The 21,354-nt window shown below is 32.6% G+C and overlaps 3 protein-coding genes across 8 annotated transcripts in view; 2 read left to right on the top strand and 1 right to left on the bottom strand.

Annotated features, from left to right (window-relative positions):
* Window positions 1-5,720, top strand: LOC127062025 (aminopeptidase N-like). Its single transcript, XM_050989589.1, has 11 exons — window positions 1-1,755; window positions 1,899-2,357; window positions 2,457-2,640; window positions 2,721-2,880; window positions 2,962-3,043; window positions 3,137-3,537; window positions 3,625-3,902; window positions 4,006-4,196; window positions 4,259-4,561; window positions 4,632-4,701; window positions 4,787-5,720. The coding sequence occupies exons 1-11, from the start codon at window positions 1,286-1,288 to the stop codon at window positions 4,970-4,972; spliced, it is 2,784 nt and encodes a 927-aa protein (XP_050845546.1). The 5' UTR covers window positions 1-1,285; the 3' UTR covers window positions 4,973-5,720.
* On the top strand, window positions 5,583-17,266 carry LOC127062020 (putative aminopeptidase-2). Of its 2 annotated transcripts, XM_050989574.1 has the most exons (34): window positions 5,583-5,717; window positions 5,871-6,076; window positions 6,201-6,310; window positions 6,405-6,807; window positions 6,871-7,026; window positions 7,109-7,580; window positions 7,636-7,874; window positions 7,967-8,325; window positions 8,390-8,670; window positions 8,749-8,933; window positions 9,019-9,186; window positions 9,264-9,416; window positions 9,512-9,741; window positions 9,825-10,206; window positions 10,304-10,462; window positions 10,538-11,021; window positions 11,103-11,341; window positions 11,411-11,772; window positions 11,840-12,117; window positions 12,195-12,373; window positions 12,453-12,614; window positions 12,695-12,841; window positions 12,951-13,029; window positions 13,096-13,625; window positions 13,734-13,895; window positions 13,969-14,259; window positions 14,332-14,512; window positions 14,590-14,740; window positions 14,812-15,056; window positions 15,164-15,804; window positions 15,916-16,083; window positions 16,181-16,333; window positions 16,403-16,481; window positions 16,570-17,266. In XM_050989574.1, exons 3-34 carry the CDS (start codon window positions 6,229-6,231, stop codon window positions 16,816-16,818), a joined length of 8,049 nt encoding a protein of 2,682 aa, XP_050845531.1. In that variant the 5' UTR covers window positions 5,583-5,717; window positions 5,871-6,076; window positions 6,201-6,228; the 3' UTR covers window positions 16,819-17,266. The 2 variants fall into 2 exon arrangements, with proteins under 2 accessions (XP_050845531.1, XP_050845532.1); XM_050989575.1 differs by lacking the exons at window positions 15,164-15,804; window positions 15,916-16,083; window positions 16,181-16,333; window positions 16,403-16,481; window positions 16,570-17,266 and having other exon boundaries at window positions 14,790-14,934.
* LOC127062022 (aminopeptidase N) overlaps window positions 17,235-21,354 on the bottom strand; it is a 20,742-nt gene continuing 16,622 nt past the window's right edge. For all 5 annotated transcript variants that reach the window (XM_050989584.1, XM_050989581.1, XM_050989582.1 and 2 more), the window contains 12 exons: window positions 20,656-20,814; window positions 20,262-20,561; window positions 19,961-20,144; window positions 19,732-19,888; window positions 19,582-19,663; window positions 19,326-19,509; window positions 19,057-19,264; window positions 18,702-18,979; window positions 18,414-18,613; window positions 18,032-18,343; window positions 17,866-17,947; window positions 17,235-17,790 (listed from right to left, as the gene is read on the bottom strand). In XM_050989584.1, coding sequence (XP_050845541.1) covers window positions 17,641-17,790; window positions 17,866-17,947; window positions 18,032-18,343; window positions 18,414-18,613; window positions 18,702-18,979; window positions 19,057-19,264; window positions 19,326-19,509; window positions 19,582-19,663; window positions 19,732-19,888; window positions 19,961-20,144; window positions 20,262-20,561; window positions 20,656-20,814 — 2,296 coding nt within the window. In that variant the 3' untranslated portion in view covers window positions 17,235-17,640. The remainder of the gene's footprint in view (window positions 17,791-17,865; window positions 17,948-18,031; window positions 18,344-18,413; window positions 18,614-18,701; window positions 18,980-19,056; window positions 19,265-19,325; window positions 19,510-19,581; window positions 19,664-19,731; window positions 19,889-19,960; window positions 20,145-20,261; window positions 20,562-20,655; window positions 20,815-21,354) is intronic.

Below are 21,354 nucleotides of genomic sequence, written 5' to 3' on the forward strand. Positions count from 1 at the left end.
ATGATGCATCGATGAGTCAGCCATGCGTCCTTACTGAGTGAAAGAAAGAGAAAGAGGGAAGAGAGAGAGAGAGAGAGAGAGAGAGAAAGAGAAAGAGAGAGAGAGAGAGAGAGAATATGTGATAAAAAGAGGGAAGTGTAGAAAAAGTGAATGGTAGGCTACGTGTAGAAATGAATGAAAGAAGCATTCGTGATCGTGAATAGTCGGCAATGCTCGGAAAGCTTCGTAATACACGTGATAATGTCGTCACAGCGATCGAACGAGATTTCTACGAACTTTATGGTGACGCGTGTTACGTGTGCTTCTTAACCTTCTGGTTCTCTTATTTCTTCATCATCTATCTACCTACTACAAACTTTTCTTTTTCTTTCTAGTCAAAAGCTATAATATCAAAGTAATTATTCGGGAGGTGTATAGTGCGTGGTATAAAAGCGAGAACGCCCAAGAAAGGTAGGTAGGTGACGCATGATGACAAGTGTTTTATCTCATTCAAAAGAGATAACCACGCTGCATTCATTATCGATTTTTTGGAAACAGTCATATCCTTCTTTATCTTAATTTAATTAGATATTACAGATATCATGTGATAATTATATGATAATGAGACGTCTTACGTGTTTAATATTTGAATTATTTAACAGACATTTGTTTGATATACGATCCGAGCAATTTTTTATGGTAGATCGAAATCGCAAGAAAGTTTCTTACGAGATCAGTCAATTTTCTAACAGCAGATTTCTTTTTTTAATTTGATCTTGCAACGTTGGTACTTCTTTCAACACAAAGTTTATAGTTTTCATTCGTATATGTATTTTCTAGGTAGAGGTAAAGATTAAAAGCTATACGTCATAAGTGGGCAACTGACGGCCCACGCCCCTACTTGCCTACTCTGGTAAGGTAGGAGAAAACAATCGTTTACACTATTTGATATCGGCGCGCCTCATGAGCTGCATGGCTTTTATTTTTAAGCTTGAAACGAGGGCTTGTAAACTTAAATAGCGGGGGAACTGTTTGGATTCGCTTGGCGAAGTTTCTCTATCTATTGTACATGTTATTTTAATTATTCCTTTTTGATCTTTTCTTTTAGTGAAAGATCACATTGATGATATATTTGTATTCTAAAAAAACTCATATGTTATCGATAAAATAAATTTTTTCTGATAATCATTTGTCACGATTCGCAGAATCGGATAAAAATCAAATCGTACAATACTGCAATAAAAAATAAATGACGAATGTGAAATGAAAGTCAATCATTCTTTTTGTAATAAAATTCGCCAATTCAATGAAAATCTTCGCAAATTTTATTATCTTATTTACAGCTACCACGATGTTTGCAGTTGATAATAATAACCAGAAAGCTGATCGATACAAGCCGGAGAAAATTAATTATCGTCTGCCGGATGTTGTACGACCGACACATTACAATATCAAATTGACATCAAGCTTTTCAATCATCGACGGTGAAATATGCATTGATCTCGAAGTTCGGAAATCAACGTTCGACATAACATTGCATTGTAAACAAATCGTCATAGACGAAACTATGACGATGTTGACGAATTCTCAAAATGAACGTTTATTTCCGATAGAGCAAAATTACATCTATGAGAAAGAATTTTTCGTAGTTCGTTTTACAAATGCTTTACAGCCAGATTGTTACAAGCTTCACTTCAAGTTTACCGGCTTTATCCACGATGATACACACGGTTTTAATAGGAGATTTTGTACAGATGAAAGACAAGGTAGCTGCACGTACGTAACAAATTTCGTAATTTTCAAAATGATCTTTATCTCTTATCTCGTTACCTTGATATTTTATCGAGAAAACTATGAAAAAAAAGAAACAGAAATTGATTAGAGAGAATGGGATACTTTTTAAAAATAAAATTTTTCAGGAGGTACGCCGTGACGAATTTTAAAACGACATTTGCACGTTACATTTTTCCCTGTTTCGATGAACCCGATATGAAAGCAACGTTTTCAATTTCCATAAAGCATCAAGCATTATACATAGTTCTTTCGAATATGCCGATCGAAAAACAATCGTTGATCGACGAAAAGGGAAACGTATGGACACATTTTCAAAAAACGCCGATTATGTCCACGTACTTGTTAGGCATCGTTTTATTACCACACGATAGTATACGGATTTCTAATCATGATGGTACCGTCAACGTTTGGTGTAGAAAAAATTGGTCTAAAGTCGCCAAATTGATTCATGAAGTAACGGAAAAGATAAAAATTCAGCTTGAAAATTATACCGGTATCATTAAACCAATACCAAAGATAGATCATGTATTGATTTCTAATCATTCAAGTAAATCTTCAGAAAATTGGGGTCTCATCGTTTACAAGTAATAATTTTTACTAGACATTATTTTCGTTAATTACTTTATCTTAGCTTCATTCTAATAATAATATATACTATATACTATGTTTTTGATATATATCAGCGAAGACGATATAATGTATGTGGAGGATCCTTCGGATACGTATAATGTAGATACCGTAACTAGACTTGTAACACACGATTTAGTTCATCAATGGTTTGGAAATCTAGTCGGTCCTTCCTGGTGGGATCATTTATGGTTAAATGAAGCTTTTGCTCACTATTTTCAGTATTACTTTGTTGATAAGGTACACATGTACGGAATAACTTTAGTTTTTTATCTTTCCCCATGAATTAAACTAATATTGGAACACGTATTCGCTATTAGATATACCAAGAATCGAGAGTGTTAGAGATATTTGTAGTGGCTGTTCAACAGGCATGTGCACTTTTCGGAGATTTTTATTCATTTGTACAACATAAAAGATCATTCAAAGGTATTTACCAAGAGCCTTATTTAGGCGTTCATGCTATTGCCTGTCGTAAAGGTAATGAATACGATTTTAAAATAATAATTGAATAATTTTCCTTTTAAAATGCATTCTGTTTTACAATAAAATATTTTATAGGATCGTGTATTTTACGTATGCTCTCTCATTGTATTTCCGAGGAAATATTTCACAAAGGAATCGTAACGTATCTCAATACATTGTCAGTATCACGTATTTTAAATGCAAATACATTTTTTAACGACATTATTTCAAGATTTCCTTCTCTCTAGAAGTTAAAATTCCTTTTTTTTAGCCAGTATGACACATCTACACCTGATCGACTGTGGAAAATATTCGAGGAAACGATGAATCCTGAAAAAATTGATATCAAAGAAATGATGGATACATGGGTAAAACAAAAAGGATACCCTCTCGTAACGGCAAAACGAGATTGTAATACCGGTATCATAATTGTAACGCAAGAAAGTTTTAAACAATTTAATAGCGATGACGAAGAAGATAATGAAATTGATGATAACAATGATGATAATAATGATGACGCAAAATGGTGGATACCCATCAATTATATAAGCAGAAGCGAAGCAAATTATTCTTCAACTTTACCAATGCATTGGTTGAAGCCACAAGACGAGAATTTGACGATCAATAACGTCAATGCGAACGATTGGTTCATTCTTAATGTGCAACAAACTGGTATGAATAAATACGATAAAATTCGAAAAACTTATAGGTTTAATTGTAGATAACGACATTTATCGAGATCACAATTTTTAACAATAGGCTATTATCGAGTCAATTACGATGAGGATAATTGGAAAAAAATCGCTGAGTATTTGGATTCGGAAAATTATTTAAAGATTCATCCTTTGAATCGCGCACAGATTATCGATGACTCATGTTATATGGTTCGAACAAAACGTTTAAAACCAACCATTTTCTTGGAAATTATAAAATATTTGTCGCGTGAAACGGATTATATACCATGGTATTCGGCATTTAGAGCTTTTCGAACGTTTCAAGATTATTTCACATTTCCGGACAGTGCTGTCTTCCTGAAGGTACAGCGATATAAACGCAGAGTCATGATCCTTCGCAAATACATAATGATGGTTAATTATCTATACAATGATATAAATAGCAGTAAATTATTTGTATTCGTAGCCTTACGCTCTAAAATTGATCGATGGTCTTTTACAAAACGTGGGTTACGACGAACATCCGGACGATGATCACTTAACGAAATTGAAAAGAGTCGAAGTTCTTGAATTGGCTAGCGATCTTGGACATTTGGAATGTAGGAAGGTTGCGAATGCCAAATTGATCGCATATATAGAGGATCCTGATTATAATCCGTATGTATAGTTTATAACGTAAGTAGTTAACACGAAGGAATATCAATTATTAATTCTTTCAGTATACCTTCTAATTTAAATACATGGGTATTTACTACTGGGATGAGAGAAGCTGACGAAGTACTATTTAATAAATTTCTCAAGAGGTATAAGAGTAATCCAAGCTTTCGAACGTTACGCTACTTAAGTGGTATCGAAGATCCCGTGTTAGTCGAGAAATTACTAAAATTAACGTTAACCGATGATTCGCCGATTTTGAAGGATGATCGAGTAGAGGTTTATCGTTCTCTCATGTACACCAGTATTAACAACGTAAACATTACTATAGATTTTATTGCAGATAATTGGGAAAAAATAAGTGCGAGGTAATTAACTTTCTTTCGCAAATTGATAACATCATTTCTACATTTATGTTTTTTATTTGATATTTTATAGAATTGAAGATGTAGATGAGATACTTGATGATGTCGTGGGTGAAATTACTTCCTGGGATCAATTTCATAAGGTTCGGTATTCTAGAAATATTGAATTTATCATTATAAGAAAAGAATTAATTTAATAATATTATTATATATATATTCGTAACATAGGTAAAATTGTTTATAAAAGCGAACGAACTGAATGGAAAGCGAAGTATAGATGATGTGGAAATGGTTTTGAAAAAAGCAGAGAAACATGTATCTGAAATTTTTAGGTGGATGAAAATGCAAAATTCGTTACAAAATATTGATGAAAAATTAGAAAATTTGCATTTTACGGATGTGCAAAATAAATGAAATTATAAAAGTTTCAATTATATTACACAGTTTATGTTATAAGTAAAACTTTCCTACTTTGTCGTTATCTTTAATTTTTTAAACGATAAACGTTTTTCATTGTTATTAACTAGATACACAGAGAACGTGAAAAAATGTTGAAAGTATCTGAAATGCCTCGGTAACGAAAGTAGATAATATTAACAGAAGGGAATTTTCGATAAGATATAATGCAAAACTTAAAATATAAAAATACAAAACATATCGTTTCTAAAAAAAATCGCATAATTGTATCTGATTTATATGTTAAATGCGTGACAACATAAATCAGATTATTTACAAAAATATTGTATAATGTCGATGAAATTTATGACATGCAAATTGTTGCGTCGTGATTTTTGCGAATGATAATTAATCAATTGATTAATATTTTTTCTTTAAAAGGACAATGCACAATTTTATACGGAACAAAATTTTGCACAAAAATTATACGCAAGATTTGTAACAATGAATTATCTCAAGAGATATTTTGTGCAAAGTATTTATTAACACAAGAGAATCATTTTAGATTATCTCGCAAATATAAGAAGTCGTTCAATAGAAACGGAAGTTAAATGCCTTGGAAAAGTCGATCATATTTGATAGCTGAACGTCCTAGATAGATTGGAAGAAATTTTATTTGATTTACCTGAGAAAAAATTGAATTTGTTATACGAACAAATGTTTGTGGTCATTCTTCGCTCTAAATAAAGAATAATAAAAAAATGTATATATATTTTTAGTCACTTACTCTTGCATGATAATAATATATTGAAAAAGTGATAACGGTATTGTTAGAGTACCCGATAAGATAACGAAGATATAATAATTCAGTCATTTACTTGTGGATAAGTATAAAATATATTATCTTACTTGGCAGGTTCGAACTCGAAACAGGAGCCATAAAAGAACTACGTTTTATTCTTTAGATACATTCACGTATTGAATACTTATTCGTTTTAACAATGAATCAGTGATACGGATGATTATGTGTACGAACGAATTCAGTAAAGTAGTACCAGTGTAAACAGGAATATTGTAGCTTAAAGATAAATCTAATGCCAATTAGGAACTTTATCCAACAGGGTATGTAATTAATGAAGATACTCTTGGAATTTTTAATGAAAATTAAATCCATCATATTAATGATAAGAAGAAACGGCATTATCTCACAGTATTTACATAGACTTTTATTGTTCATTTCGTATAGCTTTTTTGTAGACTGAAACTGTAATACAATGGACTGCCGTCGAATATTATTTTTATTTATAAGTCTAGAGATTTTTCTAATAAGTGGACACACGAAGGATATTTTAGAAGGTAACACATCTTTAAGTGATATAAAATTTTAATATATAAGATTCGTAAAGCACAAAACCTTTTAAGTTATATAATTCGGTTTTAATACGTTTAGATGAATTTAACATTCAAGATGACTTTACTTCGGAAAATTACCGATTACCGACAACGATGCATCCAACTTCATACGAAATTATTCTGTTTCCTAATCTAACGGGAAATTTTTCATTCTACGGTGAAGTAAAAATCAACATTACAGTTGATGCACCTACCAAATTCATTGTTTTTCATCAAGGAAATCTATTTAATATAAATACGTCGATTAGTGCTGAGAATAAATGGTTAGAAATCGCGGAACAACGTTATGATGTAAAAACTGAAAAATATAATATTGAGTTGAAAGAAAATCTCAAAGTAGGAAATGAAATACTATTGCATTTCATTTACTATGGTTTTCTTCGAGACGATATGATTGGATTTTACAAAAGCTCCTATATGACTAACGACAATAAGCTTCGGTGAGTAATTCGTTGTTTGTCGCATTACGAGAGGGATTTTTTTAAAGAATGGACATTTTTTAGGTGGTTAGCAATAACTCAATTCCAAACGACACACGCGAGGCATGCTTTTCCATGCTTCGACGAGCCGAGTTTCAAAGCGACATTCAAGATAAGTTTAATACGATCAAAAGAATTTAACAGCATCAGTAACATGCCTTTGGAAAATACCAAACAAATGTATAAAATAAATTTTCATTTCATGCAAAATAGATATTTTACATTTAACCTTTTGTAACGAAAATTGTTAATACTATTGCAGTTCGTCAAATTTGTACCTGGATACTTTCAAGACAACCGTTCCTATGTCCACGTATCTTGTAGCCTTCGCCATATTCGATTTCCATTCCCTTGAAGTAGGAAGGCTGGCAGTTTGGACAAGACCAGATATGATCCATCAAGCTCATTACGCTTCGAAGATCGGTTCTAACACATTGACCTATATGACAAATTTGTTTCAACAACAATATGAACTACCGAAGATGGATATGGTTGCAGTACCTGATTTTTCGGCAGGAGCTATGGAAAATTGGGGATTAATTACGTATCGAGAATCACGATTGCTCTATAATGAGAATGAATCTTCTATAGTCTCTCAACAAAATGTAGCTTCTGTTATTATTCACGAGATTACGCACATGTGGTTCGGTAATTTGCTTACTCCATCTTGGTGGAGTTACTTATGGTTGAGCGAAGGTTTCGCCAGATACTTTCAATATTTCGGTACAGCACAGGTAAGATTTTAAATTGTTTTTGCTCCTTTCTCTGTTTTTATAAAAATAATTGTAGATAGAGAAGACTTGGAGTATGGAGGATCAATTCCTAGTGGAACAATATCAAGCTGCCTTGGGTTTTGATGGAATAGAAACATCACTACCATTGACAAGAGAAATTATTAACCAATCGCAAGTGAGTGGAAGTGGAGATTCCATCACTTATTCCAAAGGGGCCAGCATCATTCGTATGATGAGTTACATCGTTGGTATTGACAAATTCTATGAGGCTTTACGCTTATACATTCGTCAAAAGTAAGGATAAAACGATAATGACAGTGTCAAAGTAATTATTATAAATTCGGTCATATTACTTAGATATACACGATCGATCAATTTTCTTTTAGCAAAAACGTGGGTATCGTCGAACCTAAAAACTTGTGGATAGCGTTGCAAAAAGTCATCGACTCTTCGCATATTGATATAGAAACTATTATGAATAGTTGGACGAAGAAGTCAGGATTTCCTGTATTAACAGTTACCATCGAAAAGGGTAAAGCAAAGCTACATCAAAAACGTTTTCTTTTAAGAAATCTCAAATCCACATTTGTAAATGAAACATGGTCGATACCGATTACTTATACTACACAAAAGCAAACAGATTTCAAATCGATCGAAATAAAACACTGGATGAAAGATGAAGAAAAAACGATCAATATCGATGTTTCTGATTCGGATTGGATAGTGTTCAACATACAACAAGCTGGTTAGTAAAATACAGATATGTTAGTTGTCGAATAAAGCAAGTTTAATCGATTCATTGATTGCAGGCTTCTATCGAGTAAATTACGATAATGCTTCGTGGTATCGAATTATCGATGCGTTGAAAAGCGATAGTTTTACAAAAATACACGTATACAATCGAGCAGGCATCATCGATGATCTGTTAAATCTCGCGAGAACTGGATCATTAGATTATCGAACCGCTCTCGACGGTCTTCAATATCTTCAACAAGAGAAAAGTTACTTACCTTTCAAAGCTGCATTCAGAGCGCTTGATTATCTCACTCAACGATTTTCCGGTGATGAAGTTAATTACGTTTTGTACAAGGTTCGTTGACTAATAGTACAAGATAATTTATAAATACGAACGTGAAACTAATATCTCTTTTTCAATTGATTTGTATAGAAACATGTTTTATCGCTCATCGAAGGTGTTTATCAGACCCTCGGATATGTAGATCGAAAAAAAGATGATCGATTAACGGTACAGCTACGACAAGAATTGAACGACCTCGCTTGCAAATTCGGCCACGAAGAATGCGTTTTTAGTTCTTTGGAATATTTCCGTGGTTGGATAAACGCAGCTTCCCGGTAAGATGGTCGTCGATATCGGCTCGTTGACGATTATTATAGGTTTTATTATTCGTAATAATCGTTCGAATCTTTTTGTTCGAAGGATTGAACCGAATCAAAGATCGGCAGCATATTGTATGGGTGTACTTTATGGTAATGTCGACGATTGGAACTACTTGTGGAATCATTACAAAACTTCGAAAGTGGTATCCGAACAATTGGTTGTTCTAAGTGCTCTTGGATGCAGCAACAATACCGATATTTTGAAACAGTGAGATAGATCCAAGATACCTTTTTTATTGTTAAGCGATAAACGATCATTTTCTTAAAAGTTTCTTTACTCTTTAGGTATCTCGAATATGCCATTTCACCTTACGAAAAACACAGAATTCACAAACAGGACAGCACGAGTGTTTTTTCGACCGTTTATAGTTCGAGTTTAATCGGAGTGAACTGCGTTCTCGAATTCGTCGATAAAAATCACAATAAAATGGCAGAGTAGTAAGTAATTAAGCTTTTCGTCGTAACTCGAATACTTATTTTTATGAAAAAAAACATCCAACGTGATGTTAACGTTATTATCTTACAATTCTCAGTTATGGTGGTTACAATACGATCGCCAGCATATTGTCAGGTGCATCCCGATATCTCTCGACGCAAGAACTCATAAACAAGTTCGAGCGCTTGATCAAAAACCACTCGGAATTTACGGAGATTTATAAATCTTTGGTGAATTCTCTGGAACTCGCTAAATACGAATTAATTTGGTATAAAAAAAATGTTGATCACATTGTTTCATGGATAAAAGATAATAATAAAGTGCCTGGTAAGACATTATTATATATATATATATATATAATTAATGTAATATTTAATTAAAAACAAAACTTATTTCTAAATAATTTACAGACGATCAAGATAGAAATGAATATCGTCTACCGGGAGATGTAGTTCCGAAGAAATATATTCTTTCTTTGGAACCTTTCCTCGACCCAAGCAATTTCACGTTTAGTGGTAAAGTGCAAATTCTGGCGGTGACCACTAAGAAAACGAATCAAATTGTTCTTCACACTTCCAACATTACTGTATACAATGTTTACGTCTTGGTTAGTAACAAGAAAGTCAATGTTAAATACTATACAGACAAAAATGATTTCTTCGTGATTAAGCTCGAACAAACGTTCGACGATAAAACGGAAATGAACATCGTTATACAATTTACGGGCGAGCTGAATAAAGATATGAGAGGATTTTACAGGAGTTATTACATCGACAAAAATGGAAAAAAGAGGTTGAACGCGCTTTAAATCATTTAATGTTGATAACTCATTAATTTTTATCATTGTTTAAATCATTTTTACTGTATATTAATTTTTTATTTGGGATAGATGGCTAGCTGCCACTCAATTGGCACCGATCGGAGCTAGAAGAATGTTTCCATGTTTTGATGAACCCGCGATGAAAGCTATCTTTTCTGTGGATGTTCTCGTACCGTATGATTATCACGCTATTAGTAATACCAAGATCATAGGAATCAAAGATTATCCGTAAGTATTTCATACAATTTTATGTAAGACATTTTTAACAATTAATGACCAATTTTATTGACACTGTGATTTTAGCGATACTCAAAAATACTGGTATACTTTTGAAGAAACAAAGTTGATGTCAACATATCTTTTGGCATTAGCCGTTACCGATTTCAATTACATGAATGATACTATAAACAAAAAAAATTATATCGCATGGACCCGTCCAAATGCACTTAATGAAATTTCTTATGCTTTCTCTCTCATGGAACCTTTTGTAAAAACTTACGAACAACATTTGAAGCATAATTATACATTGAACAAACTCGATATAATAGCTTTATCAGATCTAGCCTACGGTGCTATGGAAAACTGGGGCCTTATTACGTTTAGAGAAGACAAACTGCTTTTTCATTCGAATGTATCGAATGTCCGTGTTAAGCAAACTGTAACTACTGTGCTATCTCATGAAATTGCCCATCAGTGGTTCGGAAATTTAGTGAGTCCTCTTTGGTGGAACTACATTTGGCTAAATGAGGGCTTCGCTACATATTTTGAATACTTCGGTATATCTTATGTAAGTAAATTCGAAATACGAAAAGAAACAGTCATTATAGTTACGTTCTCAAAACGCATAATCTTCCCTTCCATACCATAGCAAAAACCTGAATGGGAATTAGAATGGCAATTCGTCGTCGACAAGCTTCACTCTGCCTTTAAAAGCGACGCTTTAGCATCCAGTCATCCTATGACTTACAATGTTCAAAGCCCTACAGAAATAAAAAATATTTACGATAGCATTTCTTACGCCAAGGCTGCAAGTGTGATAAGAATGATCGAAAAGACTTATGGCAGTGATGTCTTTTACGCTGCTCTGCGCCAATATCTCGAAGCACGGTACATATATTTGATTTGTTAAAATTTCTAAGATAATTATAATTTTAATATCACTTTCCAACTATTTAGCAAATTCAATGTAGCAACACCAGATGATCTCTACGCGGCTATCTCCAGCCAATTACCCGACCAAACGTCAGCAAAAAGAATAAATAAATTTCTGGATTCATGGACAACTCAAGTTGGATATCCGGTCGTTAATGTTACGATCGATTCATCAGGTTGGGCGACTCTCTCTCAAGAGCGCTTTTTCTTAAGAAATGAAAAAGGTGAATCCGTCGACAAAATTTGGCAAATACCGATCACGTGGACGTCCGAAAAAAATCCGAATTTTGAGAATACGAAACCACAATTTTGGCTAAATTATGCTGAAATGCGCGTAATGACGGACAACAATGTTGGTTGGAAAATTTTTAATGTCCAACAAGCTGGTAAGTATAGTCAATGCTCCAATTAAAAATTTTAATCTATCGGCTAAGTAAAAGATTTACATTTTAGGTTACTATCGTGTAAATTATGATAGGTCTAATTGGAAGCGTATCATCGACGTTTTGAATACAGGAAAATTCGAGAAGATACACAAGGTGAATCGCGCCGCGTTAATAGACGATCTCATGAATCTTGCTAGGGCTGGATACGTCGATTATGATCTCGTTTTCTCAGCAACAGAATATTTGCAATACGAAGACGATTATTTACCGTTGCGAGCATTTTTCAATGGGTTCACGTACTTGCATAACAAATTCGAGGGACAAGAAGTCTTCGCGCTTTTGAAAGTAAATTTCTTGTCATGCATTTGTTAACTTTCTTTTTATTGTCTACGTACTTTATAATCACATTTCGTTGTTTTCAGAAACATGTCAGCAAAATAACTCAGATGGATACAGACTTAACTGCTAAAATATCATCGAAAACTTTCTCGTCCGATATGTATTATCTTTCAAAAATGGAAAGATATAAGTGGGCCTGTAAATATAAAATTAATTATTGCTTCGAAATAGCTTTAATTTATTTGAAGAACCCAAAACATAAGTAAGTAGAGATTCAACAATCATAGGAAATAATATCGCAATGACCATAATTAATAATCATCATGTTAATAATTATACAGGGTACCAGTAAATGATCGACCTGCTGTATATTGTGTATGGGCTACAAAATCAGTTGGCTGGGATATTCTTTGGCAATCATATTTAAATTCCACGATCACGTCGGAAAAGCTTGTAATTCTTAATGCATTGGGTTGTTCCGAAAATACTGATAACTTAAACAAGTACAATAATTATAATAATCTTACTTGCTTCTTTTGGTATTTTTAAGATTAATACAAACGACGTATCTTTTTATTCGAAGGTTATTATCTAAAGCAACAACGAAGAATTCTGAAATACAATATAAAGACAGTACTGCGGTATTCGCTTCCATTTATGAAAACTCCTTAACCGGTGTTGAAACTGTTATGAAGTTTATGGAAATGAAGTTTGATGATATTTATCAATAGTATGTTATTTTAACATTATTTCTCTTTCATATAACTTTTCATGAATACCTTATTAATTACTGATTAATTAACTAATATAAATTTTGTAAAAAATAAATTTCATTGTAGTTATAACGATGAGTCGGCAATCAAAAGTATTATGAGTGGACTCGCGGAAAGAATATCAACAAAACAGCTTTATGAACAGGTACAAATGTTATCATCATTTATGATAGAATTTAAAATGAATTAAACCAACATATTGTTATTCCAGTATACAAATTTGATGGATTTGATCGCAATGAAACAACCAACGTTAAAAAATTCTTTGAAATCATATCACGATCTCGTGCTTTATGAATTGGATTGGTATAAAAGAAATAAACTACAGATATCATATTATTTGGAGAAACTTTATCCAAACAATAGTAATCGTTTACCAACAATACTTTATCCGCTGAATTACAATCTCTCGATTGCCATAAAAGAAAGTAGAAACTTTACGGGATCGGTTAAAATAAATATTCGAGTCGATAAACCAACCTTCCAAATAGTTCTCAATGCTCATAAGCTCCAGATTTCTAACGTTAACGTTTATGAAACTCCTAATGATGCCTCTGACAAAAATGTGAAACGCTTTGAGATCCTCGATGTCGTACAACTCGATAAAAGTCAAAAGCTAATCATTTACTTGAAAACCTATATCGAGGTAACAAAAGTAACCGTAGAAATGGATTTTACTGGAGAAATTAATACACAAATGAAAGGCTTGTATCAGTACAACGATCTGTATAGCAAATCCTAGTACGTATAAAAAAGATTATCAATTTTTACACTTGAAATTTTGATTACCGGATTTTATGAATATTGTAGAAAATATCTGAATTGCAATTTTAATCTTTTTTTTTCTAGCAATTACTTAGCCACTTACTTCAAACCAAATTATGCCAGAATGGTATTTCCTTGCTTTGACGAGCCAGCTTTCAAAGCAAAGTTCAAAATTCACATTTTACGACATAATTCATATAAAAGTTTAAGTAATACGGCTCTTGAGAGATCCTTGAATTTTACTGAGTAAGTGTTAAAAATGGAACTTACCTGTAATTGTCGATAAACAGATCAATTTAAAAGAAAATATTACTTTTAGCTTGGACTATACGTGGGATATTTACAAAGAAAGTCGAATCATGTCTACGTATTTATTGGCTTTCGTTATTTCTGATTTTGGACCAGTTAGAAACGGGCAAGAAAGACTTAATGTTTGGGCGAGAAAAGATATCATTATATATGGTGATGAAGCACAGTATACCATTTATAAGTTATATAGAAATATTGACAATCTTATAACACCGTTGCGAAAATCAGAAAAAGTAGAAATAGTAGGACTGCTAAACTTCCCTGTAAGGGCAATGGAAAATTGGGGTCTTTTTATGTTCAGGTAAATATTGATTAATTGAATGTTAAAAGATATTTATTTAAAGCATACGCAATAATTGATTTCTTTTATAAGGGAATCTCAACTCTTCTACGACCCCCATATCGTACCTTTGTCGCAATATTATTCTATATTAACTACGATGTCACACGTAATTTCTCATGAATATTTTGGAAATTTAGTTACTTGCGAATGGTGGTCTTATAGTTGGTTGAACGAAGGTTTAGCCCAATATTTCCAATGGTTAATCGCAGAGGTATCATCTATTTTTCAATTATACAATATTAAAATAAATATTTGATTTTATTTAATATTATTATATTTATATTAAAGCCGGAAATATATAGAAACGATATTAAAAGTATGTTTGTCGTTAATGATATGCACGATGTCTTAGACTTCGAAGATTTATTATTTATGAGTCACCCTGTTTCGGCTCCTAGAAATCTAAGAGAATCATTCGATAAAATTTCGTACAAAAAAGGTAAGCTTCAATATAAATTTACCTATTTTTAATACTTTTATTTAATTAGTTGTATCTTTATGTTACGATAGGCGCTAGTATTATCCGTATGCTGCACATGCTCATTGGAAATAATACTTTTTATAAAGCTATTAAGAATTATGTCATCAAGAATAAAAACGGAACAGTTAATCCCAGTAAACTTTGGGAAGCGTTTCAACCATTTATGAAAAACATTTCTTTAGAAACTACAATGAATGAATGGATCGGTAAATCTGGATATCCCATCGTATCTGTATATTTAAATTCGTCGTCAGGATTACTTCAATTTAATCAGGTATGAAAAAAGTTGAAAAGTATTAGAGAAGATAGTATTTTTAGTAAAAATCTTTTCAATATTTTCATTTTACCTCCCACATCATCTAAAAATATATATTGTCGTAGAAAAACTGTATGTATATCACTTGTACAAACGTCAACTTTCACATTCCCATTAGTATGGCTACCGAGCTCAATCCAAATTTCGAAAATACTACGCCCCAATATTGGTTGAAAAATAAATCAGGTTCAATTCAAACCAATTTGAGAAATAATTGGGTCGTAATAAATGTTCAGCAAAGTGGGTATTATAGAGTACAATATGATATTAAGTTAATGAATAGAATAATAGATGTTTTGAATAGCAAAGATTATGGCTTAATTCATGTGATAAATCGTGCACAAATTATCGACGATACCTTCTATTTGGGCAAGAGGAACAAGATAAGCTTGTCCAAAATTTTTGAAGTGTCACTTTATTTGCGTGAAGAAAGGGCACATTTACCTTGGAAAGCGTTTGGAAGAAACATTAATAATCTCTGGGAACAGATAAGAGATTTGGGAAATAACACAGCTTTTAAGAAATATGTGTTATATTTAACTGATCAACATGTCAAAAGGCTTGGATTTAATGATACTTGGAATGAGTTTAATCAGTTGAATAAGGAAGACCAGTTGAACAGAGAATTAATACTTTCGTTAAATTGTAAATTCGGAGGTGAAGCTTGCATCTCCCAATCGAAGAGGTACTTTGTACAGTCTAAAAAGTATGTATAACAATTTTTATGTTTTCTTAATATTTTTTCTTAATATTTTACGATGAGATATAATAGACAATAAATTAATATAACGTAAAAAACATGAAAATATATATGTAGAATTCCTCCAAATGCCAAACCTGCAGTTCTTTGCACAATCATAAAAAATGGCAATGAGAATACTTGGATGTATTTATGGTCAGCCTATAAAAAGAAGAATCTACGTGCAGAACAAATTCTATACTTAGATGCTTTAGGATGTACGGAAAATACTAATGCTATAAACACGTAAGTTCAAAGTGACATCGTTTTATAATTCGAATTAATAACAAAATTATTATATTATCGATCACTTTATAATATCGTTTTTATTTATATATAACAGTTACCTTAGTTACATCTTTAACGAATATCGATTAGGATACGTACGAAAAGAAGATATTCCAAGAGCCTTTGCTTCAATATACAAATCTAGCGAAAAAGGATGGAAAGAATGTTACGAATATATAATGAATCATTATATGCGTATTTATGATGAGTAAGTGATCGATCGAACTTAAATTTGACTTCGTATAACTTGATATTTGTTTATTTTGTATTATTGTAGATTGGGTGATTGGGATGAAGTTGCAGAATTATTCATTGAAATCATACTTCGTATTCAAGATAATAATATACTTGATAAGGTATTCTTTTTATATATGTTTTCAGCGTTTTTATCTTATTTTATTTACATAGTAAATTTAAAACTGAACTTAAATTCTTTTATTTCAGTTTAAATTCTTTGTACAAAACAACCAAAAAAATCTTGAACCAATCTCGGCCAAACTGCTTGCAGCTGTAAACATTGCAGAATATAAGATAATAAATAATATAAGTATCAGATTCCGTATACAAATGATATTGGAAGATATACTTCATAAAATTGAAAACAACCATCATTCCAAAACTAATTCAGGAACTCGAAATTTAAACATCGTTTTTCTTAATATCATGTCTTTTATGTTACTTTTTACATGGTAATAGAAATAATTTTGTTTAATATCGAAAGTTCCCTGTATGAGATTTCCAAAAGAACGAAAGCCAAGTAATGTTATAACAATTAAATCGAATTTTTCATAATAATAACATCGAATCTAGTTTCTTGGTTATTTTTATAAATATATAAATCTATACGTATAAACTAAATCCGTGAGTGTTTATTGTTACTATTTGTTATTTATAGATCGATTTCTTTAAAAAAATATTTCTATTAAAATAACAATAAAAAATTTATTTGTTATTCAAAGACAATACATTCTATTCAAATTTATAGATCCTCACCATTTTCTTTATTCAACGAATTTGTCTATAAAATTATGTGTATATTCGTGAAAATAAAAATATCTGGAATTGTAGCGAAAGGATGTATAAAAAGACGAAGGAAGAAATACTCTGGCTAATGATATATATTGTGTATTTTCAACAATCATTCATGGTTTTACTATTTATTTCACATTATGTTTCACATTATTATCCATAAATCATCAGCCTCTTTCATATCCACATTGACGTATATTCTAAATATTATTTGTATAATACACATACATATAATATCGCGCACATATTTACAGATACATATAAAAACACTTACATATTATACTCTCTTGCGAACTTATTTAATTCGACAAATTTTATTTTGAGTAACATACGCTTAATCGGAATAAAAGAGATGTGAGTTGCGGAGATGTTTAGAACGTTCTACAGTTCCAAAGATTTAACAACCTATCTCGCAAATCCACAATATTAAACGTGGTATCGAATGAAATTCGATATATCATATTTTTAATATTAATTTAACCCACATTACGCCGTGTTTCTTTGCAACCAATCGCGGATCGTCGCGTAATTATTGTCTAACCATTTTATGTTTTCTTCAGCCTGCTCTACAGCCTGTTGAACGGTTCTGGTCGCACTCTCAAGTTTATCTTTATTCATCGCTATGAAATCTTTTAACTGTAGGAAAAACATAAAAATTATTTAGAAACGCAAAATAATATGAAAATAAATAATAGGAGTTAAGAGACTTACGTCTTTAAGTTCGGACTTCGTGTTGATGCCTCTGGTCGCTGACTTGATGATATTGTTTATCAAAGTTAAAGAAGTACCGAAACTAAAAGAAAGATGAAAAGTCTTAATAAATAATCCTATCGACGATAAAACAAAAATTGTAAAGACGGACAATTCGAAAACGTACTATTCTCTTAGACGGGACCATTTGTTTCTGAGGTAGTTGAAGACCAGAGGATGACCAATAATGTTTCTAGCTACGGATCCAAAGACTCTTGTCGCATCTTGTTTTCTAATTCCAGAGTTCTCTGTAACCGCCCAATCCAAATATCTACTCAAGATCCAAACTTCTCGACTACATCCAAGGGCTTGTAAAAGCAAATCCTTCTCGGATCCCACGTTGGTATTTAAGTATCTTTGCCAGGCGAATTCCCATTCGACTTGACTACCCACTCGAATAGCGGTACAATAGACGACACTCTTCAAATTTGGTGATATTCTAAGTTCAAGAACGATGATTTTACTTTCTTAAAAAAGTAAAGGAAGAAAACAAGGAGTTTATTACTTACGGATTATTTGTATCTGGATCAGGCATTTTACGCCAGTTGTAGAATTGATTAACTGCGTTATCAACGCAATCATCGTGACCAAAGGTACATGCCCAATTAAGAACGTCTACTCTCGTAAATACTGTTAGTTGCGGATCGCCAGGCTTGTCCGTAAAGCCAACTTGCTTGTATACATTATCCAAAAGCTTCAAAGTGTAAACCTGAAAGAGTGAATTACTTCATTAAAGATATTTATTCGGTGAAGAGAAATCGACAAAAATTATTAATTTTGTATATCTATTTACATACTGTGAATTTATCGTAACCAGGTAGCATTATCAACATATCGTCTAAATAATTTAATGCAGTCAGAGCAGCTTTCCAAGGTAAATACTCGTTTTCGTGTGCCAAATAAGAAGTAACATCTAAAGCAATCGCGTAATCGAGTTTGCCTGCTCTAGCTAAATTAAGAGCATCATCGATCAACTGAGCTCTATTAATCGTTGATATATCCCTGAAGTTATCCTTATTCAATTGTTTTATGATCAATTGCCAGTTCGTCTTATCGTAATTAACACGATAGTAACCTGTAAAATTCGTTTATCTCTTTTATCATTGAAGATCTATCGATATTGCATTAAGTTAGAAAAAGATATAAAATTACCAGTTTCCAAGACGTTGAAAATCACCCATTGATGTGAAGTGGCATTCAAATTTGGCAAAATGATCGAATGTTCTGCTTTCATCCAATGATTGGGCCGAGTTCGATTGAAATTTAATTCATTTTCGTTCGTGTATGTAATAGGAATCCACCAAAGTAGTTTAGATTCCTCCGTGGTAATCATAGTATTATTTTGGAGCATGAAGCGTTCCTAAAGATTTTATCAAAGTTAATACAAACCTTTACGATTCCATAAAAATAAATAAACCAACCTGTGTGAGTGTGGCACTACCATTTAGATAATTTCGCGTTACGGTAACAACAGGGAAACCAGTTTGAAGGGTCCACGTATCCATAATTTGTTGGATCGTAATAGAAGGATCCAAAACCTTATCTTTGTGAGCTTGTTTCGTAAGAGCGTTCCACAAATCGTTTTGTTCGGCACTTTGATAAGCTCTAAGGAATATCGATAAAAATTTTTCAGCTTTTCTTTCTATTTCAAATAACTTTAAGAAAATATTTACTTACTTTTCGGTTAAATAATTTGTGAGTCCTCGCTTGAAAACATCCGTTGTAAGAAAATGATCCATCATCCTTAGTATAGAAGCACCTGTAAATGTGATGATTAATGTAATCACTTTTGAAATTTTCGAACAATGTATTTCAATCGTCGAGCACCTTTCTCGTAGGAGATTCTATCGAAAATTTCACTGATCTCATCCGGATGTTCAACCTCTATCGATATAGGATGAGAAGATTGTAAAGCGTCTAATCCAAAGACGGAATGCAAGTCGTTAACTACAAATTGTTCTAAAACTTTCCACGTTGGTTCTACCTGAAATATCATAACGAAATCTTTCGTAACAACGAAATAAATCAATAAAATATATTCATTTTGAGAACTGACCGCGTTCATTCCGATGTACTCGACGTAACTGGCAAAGCCTTCGTTCAGCCAAAGATCCGACCACCAACTTGGTGTGACCAAATTTCCAAACCATTGATGGGCCAATTCGTGAGCCACCACTGTTGCTACTCTTTGCAAATTGCTACTCGTTGACACTCGTTCTTGATATAACATTGCTGTTTCTCTATAATCATATTTACCAAATGATTATCCATATTATGGAGATTCTCCTATTAAAGAGAAACTATTAAAAGAATTCTCGAATTACCAATATCCCAAAAAAAACTTCCACGTCGGTTACCTGTAAGTGATCAATCCCCAATTCTCCATAGCTCCAGCCGAAAAATCAGGTAACGCGACCATGTCCATTTTTGGAAGAGGGAACTTTATCTTGAAATAATTCTCATAATATTCAAGTATTTTTGGACCGATATCCAAGCTGTAATAAGATTGGTTAAGGGCTTCCTTGCGCGCCCAGACACTAAAGTTTCGAGATTCCGATTTTAACATTTCGAAGTCGGAAACTATAAAAGCTACCAAGTAAGTAGACATTGGTACGGATTGCTCGTAATGATCCCACTCGTACGTAGGAAGACCAGGTCTAATGATAACAATAATAAATAATGAAACGATTTTCTTGCTTTTTATAAATTATCTAATAATCCAAGTATAACATCAAACTGAAAGAAACTCACATTGGCTCGGGTTGTCCTTTTCTCGGCATATTTGACAGAGACGTCATGTTTCTAGGCCGACCTATGCTGATTTGGAATTTGGCTTTCATGGCTGGCTCGTCGAAACAGGGAAAGGCACGGCGAGCGTCCGTTGCTTGAAATTGTGTCGTGGCAATCCATCTATAATTCAAGGATCATGAAACCTTCGGTAAACATATATCAAAAGAAAAAGACGTTCTTAACGTTTCACGAATAAACGCAATCTTTCTCTTCCTTCCTTCCGGCTAAAACTCTTTTAACGAAAACGAAACGATCTTCTTTCAAAAATTCTAAAGCATAGTATAGCACTATAGCAAACTCAGAAGTTGACTAATTTTTTACGAGATCATTTCGAATAGAAATAAGGTCAATGAACTTGATATTTTCCTTTTCATTCGACTCCTTTACTTACGACCGGAGAAAGTATGACATACATATACGCATACTATTTGCGACGTGAAACCGATGAAACTTCTGATCGAGCATTGGCTTTCGTAACTCGAAGATTTCTTCGCGTCCATTTCGAATCATTAAACTTTTACCATTGCTACGAGTATTTATATTAAAAGGGTTAATCTTGGTAGATATTTAACGATCGTATAAATCGAATGGAATGATATTAACTCGATATCTTACGAGAGGATTATAGTAAGAAAAGCTTCTTATCGAGCGAGTCATATC

This window comes from Vespula vulgaris, chromosome 2, assembly GCF_905475345.1.
Source record: "Vespula vulgaris chromosome 2, iyVesVulg1.1, whole genome shotgun sequence".
In the NCBI taxonomy this organism is placed as follows: Eukaryota; Metazoa; Arthropoda; class Insecta; order Hymenoptera; family Vespidae; genus Vespula; species Vespula vulgaris.